This window comes from Arvicola amphibius, chromosome 9 (assembly GCF_903992535.2).
Source record: "Arvicola amphibius chromosome 9, mArvAmp1.2, whole genome shotgun sequence".
Taxonomy (NCBI): Eukaryota; Metazoa; Chordata; class Mammalia; order Rodentia; family Cricetidae; genus Arvicola; species Arvicola amphibius.
The window spans coordinates 90,284,627-90,305,027 of record NC_052055.2 but is presented as its reverse complement, the minus strand read 5'-3'; the positions used below and the strand labels follow the sequence as shown (position 1 = coordinate 90,305,027).

Genomic DNA, 20,401 nt, shown 5'->3' with positions numbered 1-20,401 from the left:
AAGGTGACTAGGTTAGCAGAGTGGAGTCATCTTGGATGAATTAGGATCTCTATAAGAGGCTCAGAGAGCTAGCTATACGATGAGAGTTCAGCTACCTGCACCCCACAAGAGGATCCTCACAGCAGTCCAACTATGCTGGTGGGTAGAAGCTTGCTCTATGCAGGGAGGGTGGGGACAAGCCTCTGGTGCAACTACAGGCTGCTCACAAATGTTGCAGTGAGAACAGAGGCTAGGGTTTAAAAGAAGAGCTAAAATGACCAAGTCTAGAACACAGGAAGATTCATCTGGGCTTGTAGCTGGGTATGAGGTAACCAGGATAAACGGAGAAGAGGAGGTGAAGTTCTGAGCTAGTAACATCAGGCTAGCTGCTGTCACCGAAGCCCTTAAAGAGCACATGCCAGGTACTACTGTCCTTCCTTCCTTCCTTCCTGTCTACCGATAAAATGTTTATTGTCCTTTTTATATACCCATGGAAAACAAGAAAAAATATTTTCGAGGCAGAATTTCTCCTTGTAGCCCTGGCTGTCCTGAAACTCAGAGATCCACCTGCTGGCAGTGAAGGTATGTGCTACTATGCCCAGACTGAAAAATAAACAAAACAAAACAATTCTTTACACATCATATAACTGGGGATTTCAAGGGAGGGGATGAGATGCTTTTCTGAGGCCATGCACTTGAAGGAGCGGAGTCCAAGCCAGCACAACTGTGAGATAGTGACTGGGTAGAAGCCTGGGCCAGACCACAACCTTCTTTAGAGGGGTCTTCATAATCTGGATTTAATGAAATGACCCATGTTTGCTAAGAAGCAGGTGGCAAATACACAATGGAATTTGGTTCTTCATTTTCTTAGTGTTGACAAGTGAGAATAAGAGTTGGGTTTTTTTTTAGTCCTCATGTGTGTTTGCATACATGTGTTTGTGCGTGTTGTTAACTGGATTGAAACCTAGAACCTACTGCATGTTAGGCAAATTCTCCACCACTTAGCTATAACTCCAGCTTTCTTTTTATTTTTTTTATTTTGAGACAGAATTTCACTAAGTTGCCAAGGCTAGCCTTGAACTCACTCTGAAGCCCAGGCTGACCTTGATCTATGCCAATCCTTCTGCCTTAGCTTTCTGATTCACTGGGATTCAAGCCAACTTGGTTTCCCTATTCCTTCTGTTCCTTTCCTAGAACGCAGACTCATCATGACATCAATCTTGAAGACACAGACTGACCAATAGAGAAGATAGCGCAGACAAGGGGACTAAGTACAGAATCCAAGATCAAAGGTAATGACAGTGTACAGAATTATATATACACTCAAATATACAACAACATGACTTATCTATGTTAAACATGGCTGGGACACTGAAGAAACCATACAACAATGTTTGGCATTAGCCCCTTCCCACATGTACGTTAGGTTAAGGATGACAATATGAGGAAATGGGAAGAAGAAATTATAATTTTTTTTTTTTGTTTTTCGAGACAGGGTTTCCCTGTAGTTTCTAGAGCCTGTCCTGGATCTAGCTCTTGTAGACCAGGCTGGCCTCGAACTCAGAGATCCGCCTGCCTCTGCCTCCCGAGTGCTGGGATTAAAGGCGTGCGCCACCACCACCCGGCAAAAATTTTAAACAAATGAAATGCAAAGGTTTGGGGGGCCAGGCACCCAGCGCGCTCTCTCCCTTCCTTGCCTGTCTTCTCCTACACAATCCACACACAGTCTAGAACTCAGGGGTCCAGTGCTCTCTTCTCCCTTCCTCACTAATCTTTTCCTTCCCAGTCGTCCGAACGACAGTTAAGAGTTGAGTAGTCAGGGAATAAGAACATTTACACAGTCCTCGCTCTGACATGAACATCAGTAAACCTGCCAGTCATGCTAACCGCATTGAGATCTGTGCGGCGAATGGGGGAGGGAGACCGCAGCATCTTGCTTTCTTGAGCGGTTCTCACCCTGGCTCTCCCTGCCATTCACTAAAAGGTGGCATTCAGTAAGACCCATGACGACCTGCTGACAATGAGGTTAAAGATTCGGGCCACCCAAACCACCTTGTCTTGTGTTTGTTCTTCAGTCGGCACTGGACTAGAGCTGGGCGAGCAATTCCCAGAAAGACTTCTCCATCATCCTTCCCTAAGTCCCCGCCCCAGCCTCCACTGCAGCGAATCCGCTGCCACGAGCCTTCTGCTGCAGCTACGCAGCCACACACTTCCCTCGGGACCTTTCTTCCTAGCTCCCTAACAATATGCGCCTAGCATCTGATTACATCTGAAGCAGCCTCCACGTGGGCATGACCGAAGCCGTTTCCTCAGTCCCACCCACTCTGATGCCAGAGCAACTTTGCAGCAGCCAGGACCTCACTGAAGGCCCAGGAAAGAGGGTGCAGTCCCGAAACTTCTGTGACTATCTTCTACAGCCCCACCCCCATCCCAGGAAGACTACCGTGTATAAGCGATTCTGTTGCCTGAATGTATGACCCTCAAACCCCAAACTTTCTCCCTTTATACTCCATATATTCCTGGTTTTACAGAGTGGAGGCTTGCCCATGGGCCTTCTTTGGTTTCATGTGAACAGCATGAATAGCAGGGATAGAATTTGAGTCGGAATTAGCACATGCACATTTAATTCTGTTTTAGAATCCAGAGAAGCTAGTGACCCTACCAAGGTTATACACATTACTGCTAAGACTGAGCAGAACCAGGGCCCAAATACTTTGACTCCTAAACCAGTGCTCTTCCCCCATAGTACCTTCAAAAGCAACACATGGGAGAGAGAAGGCATCCACTTTTCATGAACAATGTCCATCAAACTTTACAACCCTTGATAACCAGGACAAACTTTTAGAGGTAGTTAGCAAAGAGAACTGTAGGCAAGGAAATCTTCCTTTATGAACAATCTTTTCTTACTGCCCCTCCCCCATGATAAAGCACAGCGGCCTAAGGAACAATACACTTAGATGCACAGAGAGTGTGTCTCTCATTCTGTATTTTCCAACATGTCATCCTCAGTCTTGGGACACTGAAACCGCCACTCTGCTCCAAGACTCAAGACTCTCCAAGGAATTTCTCCTCCTGAAGGAGATCTCACAACTTTATGTTTCTTACCACAGAAAAAGTTGCAGCATTACTGGGTCCTGATCGTCTCTATTTCTGGGTCCCTACCTGAGGGTGTGCAAGTTTTAGTGTCACCCAAGAAATGACCTCAGAGAGCCTCCCCAGCTGGAAAGGTGACTAGGTGCCTGTTCTCTGCCTAAAATATATAAAAATCCAGACTGGGAGGAGGAAGGGGCTCACGGTACCCTGCAAGCTTGCTCGTGAAAGGTGGGGCAAAGCCTATGGGGTGGGGATGTGCCAACAGTCGCCAGGCTCTTGTCTGGTCCTGTCCTTGGCAGCTGTTGCTCCTCCACCGCTATGGTCATGTTGTAGTCTCCCGAGTCTAAGCACATTCATCTGTTCTGAAGTTTCTTCAGGAGGGGGTTGGAGCCTCTGGGCTTTTGTCCTAGGCTTGGATATTTGGCCGTTTAGCTTTGCCTCCTCAGCACTCTCAGGGAGAATACCTTCTTTCTCTTGTGAGGTCTGTGTCTCCCTGCCAATCTCCTCTGCAGGGTTATCTTGTTATTTCTAGAGCATGGCAGGACCAGGACTATGGAGTTTAGGGCCCAGGAAGTCAGCTGAGGGGGCGGGGGAGAATGTGGGAACAGTCTTAGCAGCTGCTAGTCCTCTCCTATCACTATTGTGGCTCAGTCCCCATTGTCTTTCCTCATATCCTTGCTTCTAAATGCAGCTAACGTCAACTGACCAGGATATCTTGAAACAAGATTCCTCTGCCTAGGAGACCATTCCAGACCACCCCAGAGACAAGGCATTAAATATGATGTAACCAAGAACAGCTTCTTTTCGGTAGCCACCAAGAACAAAGAGCTCTTAGTACAATTAACAGCACTCAGACACCTGCAAAGCCAGAAGGGAGCAACTCTGGCCAAGAGACTAACAGCTAGCAGGCAGTCGAGGCCAATAGCTAATAAAGTCAGAGATGGACAGGGAAGGTGGAAGATGCATAGTGTGTGTGGACCCTGTGTTGTCTCGGCCCACAAGAATTAGCCAATCTCAAGGTCTCTGCCACGTCCCTATAAAAGCCCTCAGGCACGGGAGCTCAGTGGTTGTTTCTATCTCCCTTCCTCAGGAGTTCCTCTCCCTTTCCTTTTATCTCTCACCTTTACTCAAGTCTCACTTCCTGTGATTGTCTTTGATAAAGCCCGCTTCTTGCTTAGCACACACCATGAGAGTTCACACCTTCAAATCTCTGTTGGTGTGAGACAGTGAACTTGAAGCCACTGTCTCAGGTCAACCTTTAATAACCTTGAGTATTTAGCATCCTAGATCCTCAAAGTTGTGCACAACCGTGCCATGAAAGGACCCATTATACAAAAAGACCGGGCATCCCTGGCACTCAGTTTAGATTTCCAGCCTCCAGAGATAACTGCCTATGTGGTTTGAATGAGAATGCCCCCTGTGCTTAGTCCCCAGTCGATCTATTTGGATGTATGGCCTTGTTGGAATGGATCGTGTCCTTGGAGGTATGTCACTCTGTTTGTGTGTGTGTGTGTGTGTGTGTGTGTGTGTGTCTGCTGCCTGTGGAATAGGATGAAAACCCCTTTGCTATTGTTTTGCCATTGTCATGCCTATTTGCCTTCTGCCGTGATGATCATGGACTAACCCTCTTAAACTGTAAGCAAGCCCCCAACAAATGCTTTTTAAGTGAGAGTTGCTTTGGTTCTGTTGTCTCTTCACAGCAATAGAATAGTAACTAGTAACGAAGGCACTGCTATTGTTGGGAAGCCACACATTCTACGGGGCCATTGTGAAGCAGCCCCCACACCAGGACCTGATATCATTATTCATCTGCTTGACTCAGTCACACTGGTATCCAAGGACCTGTTAGGTCATTTTGACCACTCCAATGGCCAAATCATGGTCAAGCCCTGAAGGCTAATCAGCAAATCCCAGATGGAGATCTTTTAAATATATCTGTGCTCCTCTCAGAGAGATGCTGTATATCACGTGGCCGTTAAAATGTGGACTGAGGCCAGATTTCCTTGGTGCAAATCCTACCAGCAGAGTCTCTTATTACTAGTGTTGAACAGCCTTTTCCTTCACTGAAACTCTCCTGCCTGGAGCAACTTCGAGGTTCAAGAATATGAACACAAAGTTCTCATTAGTTTTGAGGGCATCGCTGGGGCATGAGTCTGCTCCTTCTGCTTTGTCTTCTGTGTTTATCTGCTTGTGTGTGTGTATACGTGCATGCACATGTTTGCACAGGTGCACACACATGTGTGTGTGGAAGTCAGAGGTTGGTGTTAGGTGTGTCCCTCTGTCACTCCTCACTTCATTTGCTGAGGTGACATTGTTTTGCTGATCCTGGAACTCACTAATTGGCTCAATGGAAAGCTTTTTGGATCTGTCCATCTTGGCCGTCCCAGTTCTACAGTTACAGATATGTGTGGCCACATCTGGCTTTCTATGTGGGTGCTGGGGTCTGAATGGGGAGCTTTATGCTTGCTTGGCAAGATGTGACTGACGTGGGAGGGGCAGCCCCCAGTCAGCACCAGGGCATGTAAGAAGTCCACAAAGGCGGGGAGGGCTAGACTTCTCTATGTGAGGGGGAAGATAAGGTAGTCCACACTTTCTACTGGTGGCTAAGAGGAAAGGAACAAGCACACGCTTTCCTGATGGTAACCTTCTCTCTTCCTTCATCTTAAATCATCTCTTTCCAGACAGTCTCTCTTTACATACCTCTCTCTCCTGCTCGGTTATGTATTTCTGTATTCAACTACATCTCTTTTCACGTGCCCACGCATCTTTCTTTTACATACATTCTCTTCTGCATCTCCATTCTACACAGCTTCATCTTCCTTGCCTCCACAGTTACAAATCTCCACACAGCCACAGCTAAACATTTCCGTAGCTCTCACACCGTAAGCACGTTCACAGATCCTAGGCATCACAGTGTAGCTCCTCCACGTAGCTCTCGCACCGTAAGCACGTAAGCACGTTTGCGTTCCTAGGCTCAGCTTCTCCACGTAGCTCTCCCACCCACCGTAAGCACGTTCATTCTCCTAGGCACAGCTCCACGTAGCTCTCATACTGTAAAGCACGTTCACATTCACAGTTCCTGGGCACAGTTCCTACATGCAGCAGCAGCTCTTCCACACAACTCTCTCCCTCTCACTCACACTCACTCTTCACACATTTCCACATATTCACACACACTTTACTCATCCACTCTCACTCATTCACCCTCACACACTTCTCTCTCCACAGTGCCTTCTCTCAACACCACCGCTCCTGCTCTTCTTCTCCCAGCCAAACTCTAGACAATCCTAAGTTACATTTTCCAGGCCCAACCCATTCTCATAACACAAGGGAAGTCACGTAGTTTCTCTTAGGGTACCGATGTCACATTGACCCATGCATGTAGCTCTAAGTTGGTGAGGGTTCCCACACAGCAAACAATTGGCCAAGCCTTGAGCCTGAGGCTCAGACTATGTGCAAAAAGTCAATTACTGAGAAAGCTATGTCTAGTAAGGTTGCTTCTATCCTGACTTCGAATTGACAAAACACTAGGGAAAATGACCTTGTGTATTTGTCTCTAGGAATAGCCAGATACTTGTCTCCAGGGGCAACTAGCCTGCTTTGAATTTGTTCTGGAGTCTAAAAGTTAGCTGTCTGTGTAAAAAGCTGTCTTTCTGACTGAGAATCCTATGTCAGTCTTAGTAATGGAAGATATCCTAGTATTTATATTCATCAAAATGAGACACTTAAGCATAAATCATCTTCCTGACCATCCACAGCTATGTATGTCCAATAGATGGAATATTTATATGAGATAAACACACAAGCAGTGGGAATACACCCAAAGCTGTTCTTAGGGAAGGAAGGCAGTTCTTAGGGAAGAAATGAAATGACTCATGAGAGAAATTACAGACAGGAGAAACTGGTTGACCCCGCAGCCTTTCCAGGTAGGGCTCCCCACCAGGGAATCATACATCTGGTGGGTAGACCCGCTGAACACTAGGTGTCACCTGCTATATACCCTCAAGGCTCTCTGTGACTTTCCCCCACTGAACTATCTCCCTAGCCCTGTGGAAAAGTTATTTAAAAGCGAAGTTAATAAGTGAGCTGCAACTGACTGTGATGGGTTTCTATACACCTGTAGGTGGTCCCTGACTGAGGAAGTTCCACTTAGAGTGATAGGGATGTGTGAAAACAGCCTTTGAATTGAATTTGGGTCTTTCTGTTGGCTGGTGGTAGGCAGCACAGTGCTCCCTGGTGGTCACAGGAGAACAGATGTGCCAGCATTCCCTATTGCTGTGTGGAGTAAGGGCATAATAGACGGGGGGGGGGTATTAGTTGCCATTTGAGAGGTATAAAGGGACTATATCCTGATGACTTCATCTAAGTCAAGAACCATGTGCATTCCCAAGTCCCTGACATCTTCCGGGAGGTCTGATCTCCATCTGAGTTATTATGTTTCTAAGTTGTGGGTTATGAGGCCAAATAATGAATCCATGAGTGCCGAGCTGTTGCTTTGAGGGGGAGAGAGCAAGGACCCAGTGAGTTTCTGGTTATTCTTTGGGAGGGACATGTTGGGTCTTGTGAATACCAAGCACCCGCTCTCCTGTGAGCTATAGTATCTCCACACATGGCAGTAGTTTTGTGGTTAAGATGCTATTTGTCTTCTCTGGGTTCATTTGTCAGAATCCTTCTAAAACTGACATCAACACTGAAGATTTAATTTCCCACATAATTGTTTTCCCATGTAATTCTTACTGGGTTTTTAATTAATTTTTCATCTCTGCCCTAACTTTTATTTATTCTTTCAGTTACATAATGAAATGGAAGCCTTAAAATAAACACACACATATCACCCTGGGAATCTGAGAGCCATGTGTTTGCTTTCTTTTCTCACACACATTTTGGTTCATGTTTTCTTCTAAACCAAATTCTAAAGTGATGCTGGAGAGATGGCCCAGAGGTTAAGAAAAACACATAGTGTTCTTGAAGAGGACCAGAGTTCAGTTCCCAGCATCCACATCGGTAGTTCACAAACACCTGTTAACTCCAACTCTGTGAACCTGAACACACACACACACACACACACACACACACCACATACTAACATAATTTTAAAAGAATAAAAATATTTTGAAATATTTTAAAGTATATATCTGAAAGTTATCCCTGCATATATTTGTGTGATATAAAGTGAAATCAGGTTTTTTTTTTCCCCCCGAGTGCTGAAGGTGGAGAACCCTTGCATACACTAGGTGGGCACTCCACCACCAAGTTACTTCCCCAGTCCCACAGGGTCTTACCATCAGCCCCACCTGGCCTGAAATGTCTGAACCTCCTGCTCAGCCTCCTGAGTCCTGGAGTGCAGGCATGATGCACCATGCCCAGGCTGATGTTATGATTTTCAACAGGATGTAAGATGATTAAGTTCAGCTAATTAACCCATCTATCACATCAAATATTTGACATTTTTATGGGAAGAATATTGGGGCTTATTTTCTTAGCACCACTAGAATGTATGGCACTGGAGGCTGGCAAGATGCCTCAGCAGGTAAAGGCACCTGTTGCCAAGCCAAAGAGAATGGATTCCTGCAAGTTGTCATTGGCCCTCCACACATACACCTTGGCACATGCCTGCAGACACTGAATAAATACATGTAAAAATGTTAAAGCATTATATGACACTCAGTTATTCAGTGTACCAAGCAGGAGACATAAAAATCAAATTTTGCTGTAGGAATTCCTACCACCAGTAGCATTTAAGTTACCTGCCCACTTGGGCATGGCCTCTTATACTATTTATGCCAATGAAAAGCATGCGTCTGGTCTCTTTTCTGGCTGTGGGGTTCGGTTGCTGTTCTCCATTCAAAGTTCATTCTTCCTGTGTAACAGGATTTGTCCCTTGGATTATTCCCTCTCCAATCCCCCCAGCCCCTACCCCTGGCCCGCCTCACTGGCCACCATCCTTCTACTCTTGGCCTGTATGATTTCAGCTGCTTTGGAGTATAAGTATGTGTGAGCACGTGTGACACTTGTCTTCAGTGTCTGACTTACTTCACATCTCATACATTGCAACTCTTGATGCAAATGACACAAATTGCTGCCTTCTCAGAGGAACATAGTCCAGTGTGAATGGGCCACATTTTATCTGCTCATGTGTTGATGGACATTCAATGTCTATCTTTTCTACTACGAGTATTGCTGTAATAGACAATGGTCTGCAAATGTCTCAACGTGCTGATTTCAAGTCGGTAGGTAAATACTAAAAAGTGGGAGGTTTGACTCAGATGATAGCTCTGTTTTTAGCTTTTTGAGGGATTTCCATTCAGTGTTTCATGGTGGCTATCCCAATATGTTTTACTAACGGTGTGGAAGCCTTCCATTCTCCACATTCTCTCCAGCACCTGCCCGCTTTCAACAGCAAAAACAGAAACAAAACAAGTTTCAGTGTGGAGAGCCTGAGGCCATGCAGCCCCCAGTGCTCGTGGGAGGATAACAGTGTGGCCAAAGTGTCAATCAGGCAGCTTTCCTACAAGTTAATCACAGAATTACTACCTGACCCAGGAATTTTACTACTAAGTGTCTACCTCAAAGAACAGAAAACGTGTATTCAAACAAAAACTTGTTAAGGTTATCTACAGAAACAGTAGACAACAGTCAAAAATCGCAACCAGTCCAAATGTCTGTTGCTGAATGAATAAACAGATGTCTACACATAATAAACCATTCATCCATAGGAAGGCAGTCCTCATAGGTGCTGAGACTTGGAAGGACCTTGAAATCATTGCATTAATGAAAGAATCCAGACACGGCCACATATACAATTCCATGAAATAGCCAGGACGGTCAGATCCATAAGAACATAAAGCAGAATCATGCTTCCCAGAGCCCATGGAAGAACTGTGGGCACTGACTGCTCAATAAGTATGGGGTTTGCTTTTATGATAATAAAAATATCTTGGAAAAAGATACTATGTTTTTAGGAAAATGGTTGGATCCAGAAAACAGCGTGGTAACTCAGATGGACAATACTGTCTGCTTTCTCTCATAGTGGATCTTAGCTGTTAATTTATGCACGTGTTTATTTATGTGGCAGTGAGTGTGGGCAGAGGCCAGGAAACTAGAAAGGGGCCATGGGAGGGGGAGATGGATGTTAAGGGAAGGGGTATGGAAGATGGTGGAGCAAGCGTGATATGAGGATGCTAGGGGAATTCTGAGGCAAAAGGGCACAAGCAGTAGGGAGGGGACTTTGGGAGAGTGGAGAAGGGGGTCAACCAAAACCAAGTATGCTTGAGAATGGCATTGTGGGACCTATTGCTTTGCATGGTAATTCAAAAATAATGCTTTCAAAAAAGCAAAAGGTAAGCCTTGGGTTTAGATCGAGATATGCTTGCAAAAACACTGTGAGCGGGCTAAGCCAGACTCAGGTGTGTACGTCACTGATACATGGCAACAACTTTACTATTTTATCAAAGGAAAGAAAAGCAGCAAATTGGAAATTGAGAAGGTGTGCTCGGAAAGGCTGTGAAGTTACTTTTTAAATTTTTTGTTGCATTTTATTTATTTATTTTGTGTGGGGAAGTCAGAGGACTTGCAGGAAGCAGTTCTTCCTTCTACAGTAGAGGGCCTAGAAGTGAACTCGAGACATCATCAGGCTGAGTTAGAAGTCCTGCTACCAGCTGAGCCATCTTGCTGGCCCCATGTAAAGTCATTTTTAATAGGCTGTCAGTTGCATGTAAGTATGCATGGGATGAAATGCTGACCACTGGACGGGAACGGATCACAGAGGAGGAATGGGGAGCAGTGTTTTAGAAACCCTGGGGCAAGTTCTGCTCTTGCTTGGTCCAGGTGTTCTTCAAATGCTTGTTTGTTAAAAGGTTTGGTGGTCTTTGGCTTAGAAAGCATGGAAACCTTCAAGAGTTAGAAGCCAGAGATTTTATGCAATGAATACCTGCAAAATGGAATATGGGGCCCCAGTATTCTTTTTTTTACCTTTTTATTATTATTTTTTTCAGAATCTATGTACTTTTCTTTTTTCTTTTTTATATCGATTTATACATTTTTCTCTGCTCTCTTCCCTGCCTCTCCCCTCCACTTCAACCCTCCCCCATAGACCCCATGCTCACTTGGGAGATCTTGTCTTTTACTACTTCCCATGTTGATTAGATCCATGTATGTTTCTCTTAGGGTCCTCATTGTTGTCAAGGTTCTCTGGGATTGTGATTTGTAGACTAGTTTTCTTTGCTTTATGTTTAAAACCGCTTATGAGTTAGTACATATGTTAGTACCTATGATAATTGTCTTTCTGGGTCTGGGTTACCTCACTCAATATGATGTTTTCTAGATCCATCTATTTGCCTGCAAATTTTAAGATGTTGTTATTTTTCTCTGCTGTGTAGTACTCCATTATGTAAATGTACCACATTTTCCTTATCCATTCTTTGGTTGTTTCCAGGTTCTGGCTATGACAAACAGTGCTGCTATGAACTTAGTTGAGCACCATGCACAAAACTCAAGTCCAAATGGATCAAAGACCTCAACAGAAAACCAACTACACTGAACCTCATAGAAAAAATAAGTAGGAAGTACACTTGAACACATTGGCACAGGAGACCACTTCCTAAATTTAACCCCAGTAGCACAGACACTGAGAGAAACAATTGATAAATGGGACATCTAAAACTGTAAAGCAAAGGACACGGTCAACAAAACAAAGCAGCAGCCTACAGAATGGGAAAAGATCTTTACCTCTTCTTAGCTTCCATGTGACAACAGGGTTTCCTCTGTTATATACACCCACTGTTATATCCTGAGCCACCACAAACTTAAAGCAATAGGGACTGAGACCTCTGAGGAAATAAACCTTTTTTTTCTTTTATCAGTGTTCATATTTGTATTTAGGTGGGTGTGCATGCATAGTTAGTGTGAGTGCATATGATATGTGTGTGTGTGTGTGTGTGTGCGCGCGCGCAGATATACATATGTGTACATGTGTTTAGGGAGCCAGAGTGTCATTGCCCAAACATTGCCCATCTTGTTTTTTTTGTGACTGGGTCTCTCACTGGCCAGTGTGGCTATGCTGTCTGGGGGTCAGTGAGCTCCAGGGATCTCCCTGTTTCTGCTTCCATGCATCTGGATCACAAACATGCCACCAAGCCTGTTTTATTTTTCAAAATGCGAGTTTAGGGATTTGAACTCGAGTCCTCAAGTGCTTTACTGACTAGATATCTCCCCAGCCCCAACTCTTTTATCTTTATATATTAATTTATTTCAGGCATTATGACAGTAATGAGAAGCTAACTAATACATAGGTTCATACTGGTCAGCTCCTGTGGCTCAGGGGGTCAAAGGTGACAGTGTCAGTTCAGGATAGAGTCAGGGAATGGCAGGTCAGGGAATGCATGGGCCACGTCAGAAGATGCTTGGCCTGTGGCCAGCTTACCTGAGCTTGGTCCACGTGCATGATCCCTGTGCCCATCTTTTTTCTAAGCTGCATCTGCTTCTCCAGCTTCCTCCTCTGAGTCTTTTCTATCCACAGGTCATCCAAGCTGAAACAGGAGTGCTGAGGGGCCCTCCTGGGCTGTGAAGGGCCATCTCTGGGGACTTGCTCTGCGGAGATGGAGGGTGGGGCCCATATCGCTACTTCAGTGGCAGATACCAGCCGCGGAGTAGGCTCTGTGTAGGAAGTTCTCTGATCATAGGAAGAACTGGCCTTCTCGTCTGGAGGTTTTTCCAGGGCGATGTAGCTCTAGAGAGCAGAGGAGATGTCATCAGAGATCGGAGCAAGGGTAAAGCAACTGGGGATGTAGTTCTTCCCCCCAGAGTCTCAGATATAATACGTTGTTCTGACTTATTTTCCCAAGTAAAGATTACAATGAGATGCTTTATTCATTGAGAATTCGATACAATGCATCCCATGTGTACGCCATCATGCCTAGCTTTTTGATGGGAGTTCTGGGGACTGAACTCAAGTCCTCACGCTTGTGATGAGAGCACTTTCCCGACTGAGTTGGTCTGTGTGTCCCAGAGCTCTTGCTCCGGTAGAACACATGGCAGGCACAGTTCTCACCACCCCACCCACCGCTCTCACTGGCCCAGTTCACACCTAGCACTGAGGCATCGCAGCCATCTCAAGATAAAACCCGTCCACAGCAGAAGACTAGTTGGACTTTGTGTTCACGTTTCCACTGTCTGTCCTTTGAAATCAACCCATGATCACGGGGAGAAGAAACTTTTATTCCCATGTTCATAAAAATGAACGCATTAAAAAAATAGTTCAATCAAAAACTCCAACTATAATCGGAGTTACCCTACATAGGGGTTTAATGCCTTTTCCAGAAGTCATAGATTACCAAATACAAAACCAAGTATCAGATATAGGCTGCCTCCCCTCAAGCTGTTAGAGGTATCCAGAGACCGCCAAACAAAATAGACTACAATCAACATAGCTCATTGCTGCCCACGTGATGTTGAGATTCTGTTGAAGATATCACACGTGGTAGTCACAGTAGACATGGAAAAGTTAAGTTGGTAGTGACCAAAAGGTCTTCCCTACTGATTAGAAGGTGCTACACAGGTTGCTGGGGAGAAGAGACATCAATGGTCTTATCTGTGAGCTATATGACCAGCAGGCAAAATCTACCCATGGGTCAAACCGAAACATATGTTACAGGGGTAACCAACTGGTTTCTGATTAGATTTGAGATCCGCAGCACAGGAGGAAACAAGCTTGGTACTGCACATCTGGCCAGAACCTATGACTAGGGAGTTCTCTGGCTGTTTACACTATTGTTATTTTGCTAAATGGACATAGAATCAAACTGTTCTCTAAATGCATCTCTCTACTGTAGATTAGTGCGGGCCCCCAGACCTTATCATATATTTCTCTGTGGCATGGATGGCAGTTAATGCAGAAATACAGCTCGTCAGAGTGCAGAGAGTGTCCAGCAGAGAGTTCAGTTACAAACAGAACATCTATGCCACGCCCCATGGGTCAGAGACCATCACAGAAGAGGACGTAGAGGTTGGGGAGAACTAGAGACAACCCATGTCTTCTGCACAAGACAGGACCATTGTTCCCATGAACTCATAGCAACTGTGGTTGCCTGCACAGTTCCTCCACAGGATCAAGCAGGTCAGCACCCTGCTATAGAGCAGGAAGAGGTATCTGAGCCCCGCTCCTGGCTGAGGACCTGTTGACAGTAGATGACTTACAAGGGAGAGAGAGTATTCTTTAAGGTTATGGCCCCTGACAGGTTGATAAAACTCTAGTGGATGGACCTACACCTAGGAGTATATGAGCAGCCCAAACTGGATTCTTTGGATTAAAGAAGACTCGAAGTTGGGAGGGATGGGGAGGTTGGGGGAGGATCTGGGAGGAGTTAGAGTAAGGAGGGGGAGGAAATGATGAGAATGCATTGTATCAAATTCTCAATGGATTAGTAAAAATGTATCTTAAATTACATAGAGATTAAAGAAAAAACTTCAACTATGGCCCTGGAGAGATTTTTAAGAACACTTGCTGCTCTTGCAGAGGTCAAATTTGGTTGTCAGCACCCACATTGGGTAGCTCTCACAACTGCCTTTACTTTCATCTCTAGGGGGGGTCCAACAATCTTTTATGGGCTCATACCTACACACCCACACACACATATACATAATTTAAAATGTTTTAAACCCCTCCAATTAACTGCCTCAACTCCAGTTTCTGCAGGATGTTGGGAGCACTTGATTTGATGATGTCATCTCTATCTTTGCTATTTATTTCTTTACTTGGGAGCCTAACCGAAGGGAATGAGGGGACGCTCTGCCCTGCCCTGCCCAGGACTTTTGAAGGGAAGCTGCAGCTGGCTGCCTTAAGGAGTGTCCTCAGCTGGTTTCAGCTGGATGTTTTAAGTTCCTGATTTGACCATGTTACTTTTCTGTTGATATTTATAAAAAACTGGGCAAATACAGCAGACAGTCCTTCTGCAGAGACATTTAATTATGTTCGATTGTGAAGCAAAAATTATATTGATGGAACTCTCACTGTATATGAAGAATTATTTCAGAAAATTAGAATATAAACAAGGATGACTGAAGGGATTTAAATGAAGTAAAATTTCTACACTTCATGTCACTTGGTGAAATGCCTCTACTAGGAGACCAGGAGACTGGAAAGATGTATACAACATAATGCCTGGAACTGTCATTTAAAAACCAAATATACTACATATACATTAAACTCTGAAAAATATTCAGGTGACCCATAGACCTTCAGAAGAGATCAGAGAAGTGATACACGCACACACGCACGCACGCACACACACATACACAATAAAATGGAGACATAAGACGTAAGTCATGAATAATTATTTTGTGTGTGGTGTATGCATATATGGTATATATACACATGTGGTGTGTGTGCATCTCCTCCAACAAGGCTGCCACGACCCTTAGTCCTTCTCAAACAAGTCCACTCCCTGGTGACAAAGCATTCAAATATATGGGCCTATGGAGGCCATTCTCATTCAAACCATTGTAGGTAAACATGTAAAAATCTTTAAATACGAGCTAATGTAATTTAACAGTGTATTAAGAATTATATGTCACCGAGGCAGCAACCTCCATGGGAGTAGGTAAAAGGTAGAAACTGCTCAGGGAGCAGGCCCAAGCCAGAAACCTCTGCAGGACCAGGTGCTAGTGAGGGACCTCCGTGGGAGCAGGCCCAAGCCAGACACAACTGTAGGAACTGGCCTGATCCAGCTACCTCTGTTGGAGCAGGCCTGAGCCAGCGACCTCTGCCAGAGCAGGCCCAAGGCAGCAACCTCCACAGAAGAAGATAAAAGGGAGTAACCACCAAGGGAGCAGGCCTGAGCCAAAGACCTCTGCAGAACCAGGCGTGAGTCAGGGACCTCCATGGGAGCAGGCCCCAGTCTGCAACCTCCATCAAAGCAGGTTTGAGCCAGTGACCTCTGCTGGAGCAGGCCCAAGGCAGTAACTTCAGGGGCAGCAGCACCAAGCAAGCAACCTCCATAGGAGCAAACCCTAATGACCTCCAGGATTACAAGACAACACCTGAGAGTGCTAAGCAACCTCTAGGAACACAGACTGACCTCTGAGGTGACTGTAACCATGGCCCTGAATGTACCACAAGGAGCAACAATCTGAGCCTTGGATCCACTGGCACCTGGAAGATTGATCACCAGAGACACAGCCCCAACTATACTAATCAGATGAACACTCAACACCACAAAGAGCAACATAATGCCACAAAAAATTAGTGGCTCTGCAATAGCGAAACTTGAATACTCAAATATGGGTGAAGTAGGAAAAAATGACCTAAAAATAACTTTAGGAGAATGTTTGAGGCCTTTAAAGAGGGAATAAAAAATTCCCCCAAAGAAGTGGAGGAAAAGACAAAGAAAAAAAAAAACCAAAAGGCAGAGAGAGAATATTCAAATTAACAATATCAGAAATGAAAAGGGGGACATAACAACAGACATGGAGGAAATACAGAGAATCATCAGGTCACATTTTGAAAACCTGTACTCCACAAAATTGGAAAACTCAAAGGAAATGGACAATTTTCTCGATAAATATTACTTACCAAAATTAAATCAAGACCAGATAAGCAAATTAAATAGACCTATAACTGCTAAAGAAATAGAAACAGTCATCAAAAGTCTCCAAACCAAAAAAAAAAAAAAGCCCAGAGCCAGATGGTTTCAGAGAAGAATTTTACAAGATTTTCAAAGAAGAACTAATACCAAATACTCCTCAAATTGTTCCACACAACAGAAACAGAAGGAACATTGCTAAACACTTTTTATGAAGCTACAATTACCCTGATACTCAAACCACACAAAGACATTACTAAGAAAGACAATGACAGAACGATTTCCCTCATGAACATTAATGCAAAAATACTTAATATAAGACTGGCAAACTGAATCCAAGAACACATCAGAAAAGTCATTTACCATGATCAAGTCAGCTTCATCCCAGAAAAGCAAGGATGGTTCAACATACAAAAATCTGTCATTGTAATCCATCATATAAACAAACTGAAAAAAACCACACATGATCATCTTATTAGATAATGAAAAAGCCTTTGACAAAACACAACAATCCTTCATGATAAAGGTTTTGGAGAGAGTAGGGATACATGGAACATACCTAAACATAATGAAGGCAATATACAGCAAGCCAATATCAAACTAAATGGAGAGAAACTCAAAGTAATCCCACTGAAATCAGGGACAAGACATAGTTGTCCACTCTCTCCATATCAAGTCAATATTGTTTTAGGTTCTAGTGAGAGCAATAAGACGACAAAAGGAGATCACGGTGATACAAATAGGTAAAGAAGAAGTCAAACTCATTGTTGATGATAATAGTTTACATAAGGGACCCCAAAAATTCTACCAAGGAACTTCTACAACTCATAAATACCTTCAGTAATGTAGCAGGATACAAGATTAACTCAAAATATCAGTAGCCCTCCTTTACACAGATGATAAATGGGCTGAGAAAACAGAAACATCACCCTTCACAATAGCCACAAATAACATAAAATATCTTCGAGTAACTCTAACCAAACAAGTAGAAGACCTATATATCAAGAATGCTAGATCTTTGAAGAAAGAAATTGAAGAAGACACAAGAAAATGGAAAGATCTATGCTTTCGGGTAGGTAGAATTAACATAGTAAAAATGGCAATCTTACCAAAAGTAATCTACAGACTTAATGCAATGCCCAGGAAAATTCTTCACAGACCTTGAAAGAACAATACTCAACTTCATATGGGAAAGCAAAAAATCCAGGATAGCCAAAACAATCCTGTAGAGTAAAGGTACTTCTGGAGGCATCACAATCTGGAGTTTGTAGTAGACTTCAAACTCTATTACAGAGCTACAGTACTGAAAACAGCCTGGTATTGGCATAAAAACAGACAGGAGGGACCAATGGAACTGAATAGAAGACCCAGATATCAATCCACACCTACAAACACCTGATTTTTGACAAAGAAGCAAAATAATATAAAATGGAAAAAAGAAAGCATATTCAACAAATGGTGCTGGCATAACTGAATATTAACATGCGGAAGAATAAGAATAGACCATATCTATTGCCATGCACAAAACTCAAGTACATATGGATCAAAGACATCAAAGACCTCAACATAAAGCCAACCACACTGAACCTCACAAAAGAGAAAGTGGGAAATACACTTGAATGCCTTGGCACAGGAGACCATTTCCTAAATATAACCCCAGTAGCACAGATACTGAGAGTAACAATTAATAAATGGGACCTTCTGAAACTGAGAAGCTTCTGTAAAGCAAATGACACAGTCAACAAGACAAAACCGCAGCCTACAAAATGGGAAAAGATCTTCACCAACCCCACATTGAACAGAATGCTGATCTCCCAAATATACAAAGAACTCAAGAAATTGGTCATCAAAAGAACAAACAATCCAATAAAAAATGTGGTAAAGATCTAAAACAGAGAAATCTAAAATGACTGAAAGACACTTCAAGAAATGCTCAACATCCTTAGTCATCAGAGAAACGCAAATCAAAACAACTCAGATTCCTTCTTACACCTGCAAGAATGGCCAAGATCAAAAACACTGATGACAACTTATGCTGGAGAGGTTGTAGGGTAAAGGGAACACTCCTGCATTGCTGGTGGGAGTCCAAGCTGGTACAGCCCCTTTGGTTATCAGTATAATTATTTCTCAGAAAAGTAGGAAACAACCTTCCTCAAGATCCAGTAATACCACTTTTAGGTATATATCATCCAAAGGATGCTCAATCATGCCACAAGGACATATGCTCAACTATGTTCATAGCAGCATTGTTTGTCATAGCCAGAATCTGGAAACAACCTAAATGCCCCTCGATTGAAGAATGGATAAGGAAAATGTGGTACATTTACACAATGAAGTACTACACAGCAGAAAAAAAATGACATTTTGAAACTTACAGGCAAATGGATAGATAGAAAATATCATATTTAGTGAGATAACCCAGAAAGACAAATATAATAACGTACTTACTCATAAGTGATTTTTAGACATAAAGCAAAGAAAAACCAGCCTAACTGCAAATCACAATCCCAGAGAACCTAGACAACAAAGAGGACCCTAAGAGAGACATACATAGATCTAATCTACATGGAAAGTAGAAAAAGACATGATCTCCTGAGTAAATTGGGAGCATGTGGACCATGGGGGAGGGTTGCAGGAGGGGGGAGAAGGAAAAGGGGTGAAGAAAAATATGTAGCTCAATAAAAACATTTTTTTTAAAAAAAGAAAGCAATTAATCCTTAAAGGAGTGGCATTATTAGGAGCTATGGTTTTGCTGGAGTATGACTTTCTTGGAGGAGGCATGTCACTATAGGAGTGGCCTTCAAGGTCTGCTATGCTCAAACTATGCTCAGTGTGACAGTTACTTCTGCTACTTGATCAAATTGTAGACTTCTCAGCTCCTTCTCTAGCACCCTGTCTGCCCACATGCCACCATGCCACCTGCCATGACAATAATGGACTAAATCTCTGAATTATAAGCAATCCCCAATTAAATACTTTGTAAGAAAAAAATTGTATGTCACAAACTAAATGGAATGTACGCAGTACTCAAATGGAGGGTCAGTATTTCGAAACTCAGGATGGTATACATTTTAATAGGTCAAAGAGAAATCTCAAGAACATATCAATAGAGGAAGACTAACAAAATACAACACATAATCAGGTTTGAAAATAAAATTCTGAATGAACTAGGAAAAGAGGGGTGGTCCTTAACTATGATGAAGGTTATCTACAAAATCCTACAGCAAGCATGGCTGTTATTGAAAAACTGGTCTCTTGTGACTAGGGGCAAACCTTCTTGTTCCCACCATTGTGCTTAACACAGTATTGACCCTTCTATTCACTGAAGTAAAGCAAGGAAAATAAAGGAATCTGTCTTTTTTGGTAGATGTCATGGGATACAAATTGAATGCACAGATTGTTACATTTCTATATATAAACAATTAACATGCATAGCCCCAAATTTAAGATATAATGCCATTTATAACCACTTCAAAATTATGAAATGTGTATGAATAAATCAAACTAAATTTTACCAAAATTGAAAACTATAAGTCACTGAAATAGCAAAGAAGATCTGAATAAATGGAGACACCGTTTTATCAATTAGAAACTTCAGCATGGTAAAGACTCCAGTTATATCCCAATTCACACACTGCTGAATTCCATTCCTATCACATCCTGAGGAAAGCCATTTGTAAGTAATGTTAGGAGTTTCTAACTTTATATGGAAATGCAAAGAAACTAGAATAAAATTATTTTGAGAAAGAGAA

The 20,401-nt window shown here is 43.2% G+C and overlaps 1 protein-coding gene across 1 annotated transcript in view; it reads right to left on the bottom strand.

The window, feature by feature from the left end:
• Positions 1-12,599, bottom strand: part of Arhgef4 (Rho guanine nucleotide exchange factor 4) — an 84,000-nt gene extending 71,401 nt beyond the window's left edge. The window contains exon 1 of the mRNA XM_038341946.1: positions 12,494-12,599. Within this exon, the coding sequence (XP_038197874.1) occupies positions 12,494-12,547 (54 nt within the window). The 5' untranslated portion in view covers positions 12,548-12,599. The remainder of the gene's footprint in view (positions 1-12,493) is intronic.
• Positions 12,600-20,401: the final 7,802 nt, after the last annotated feature.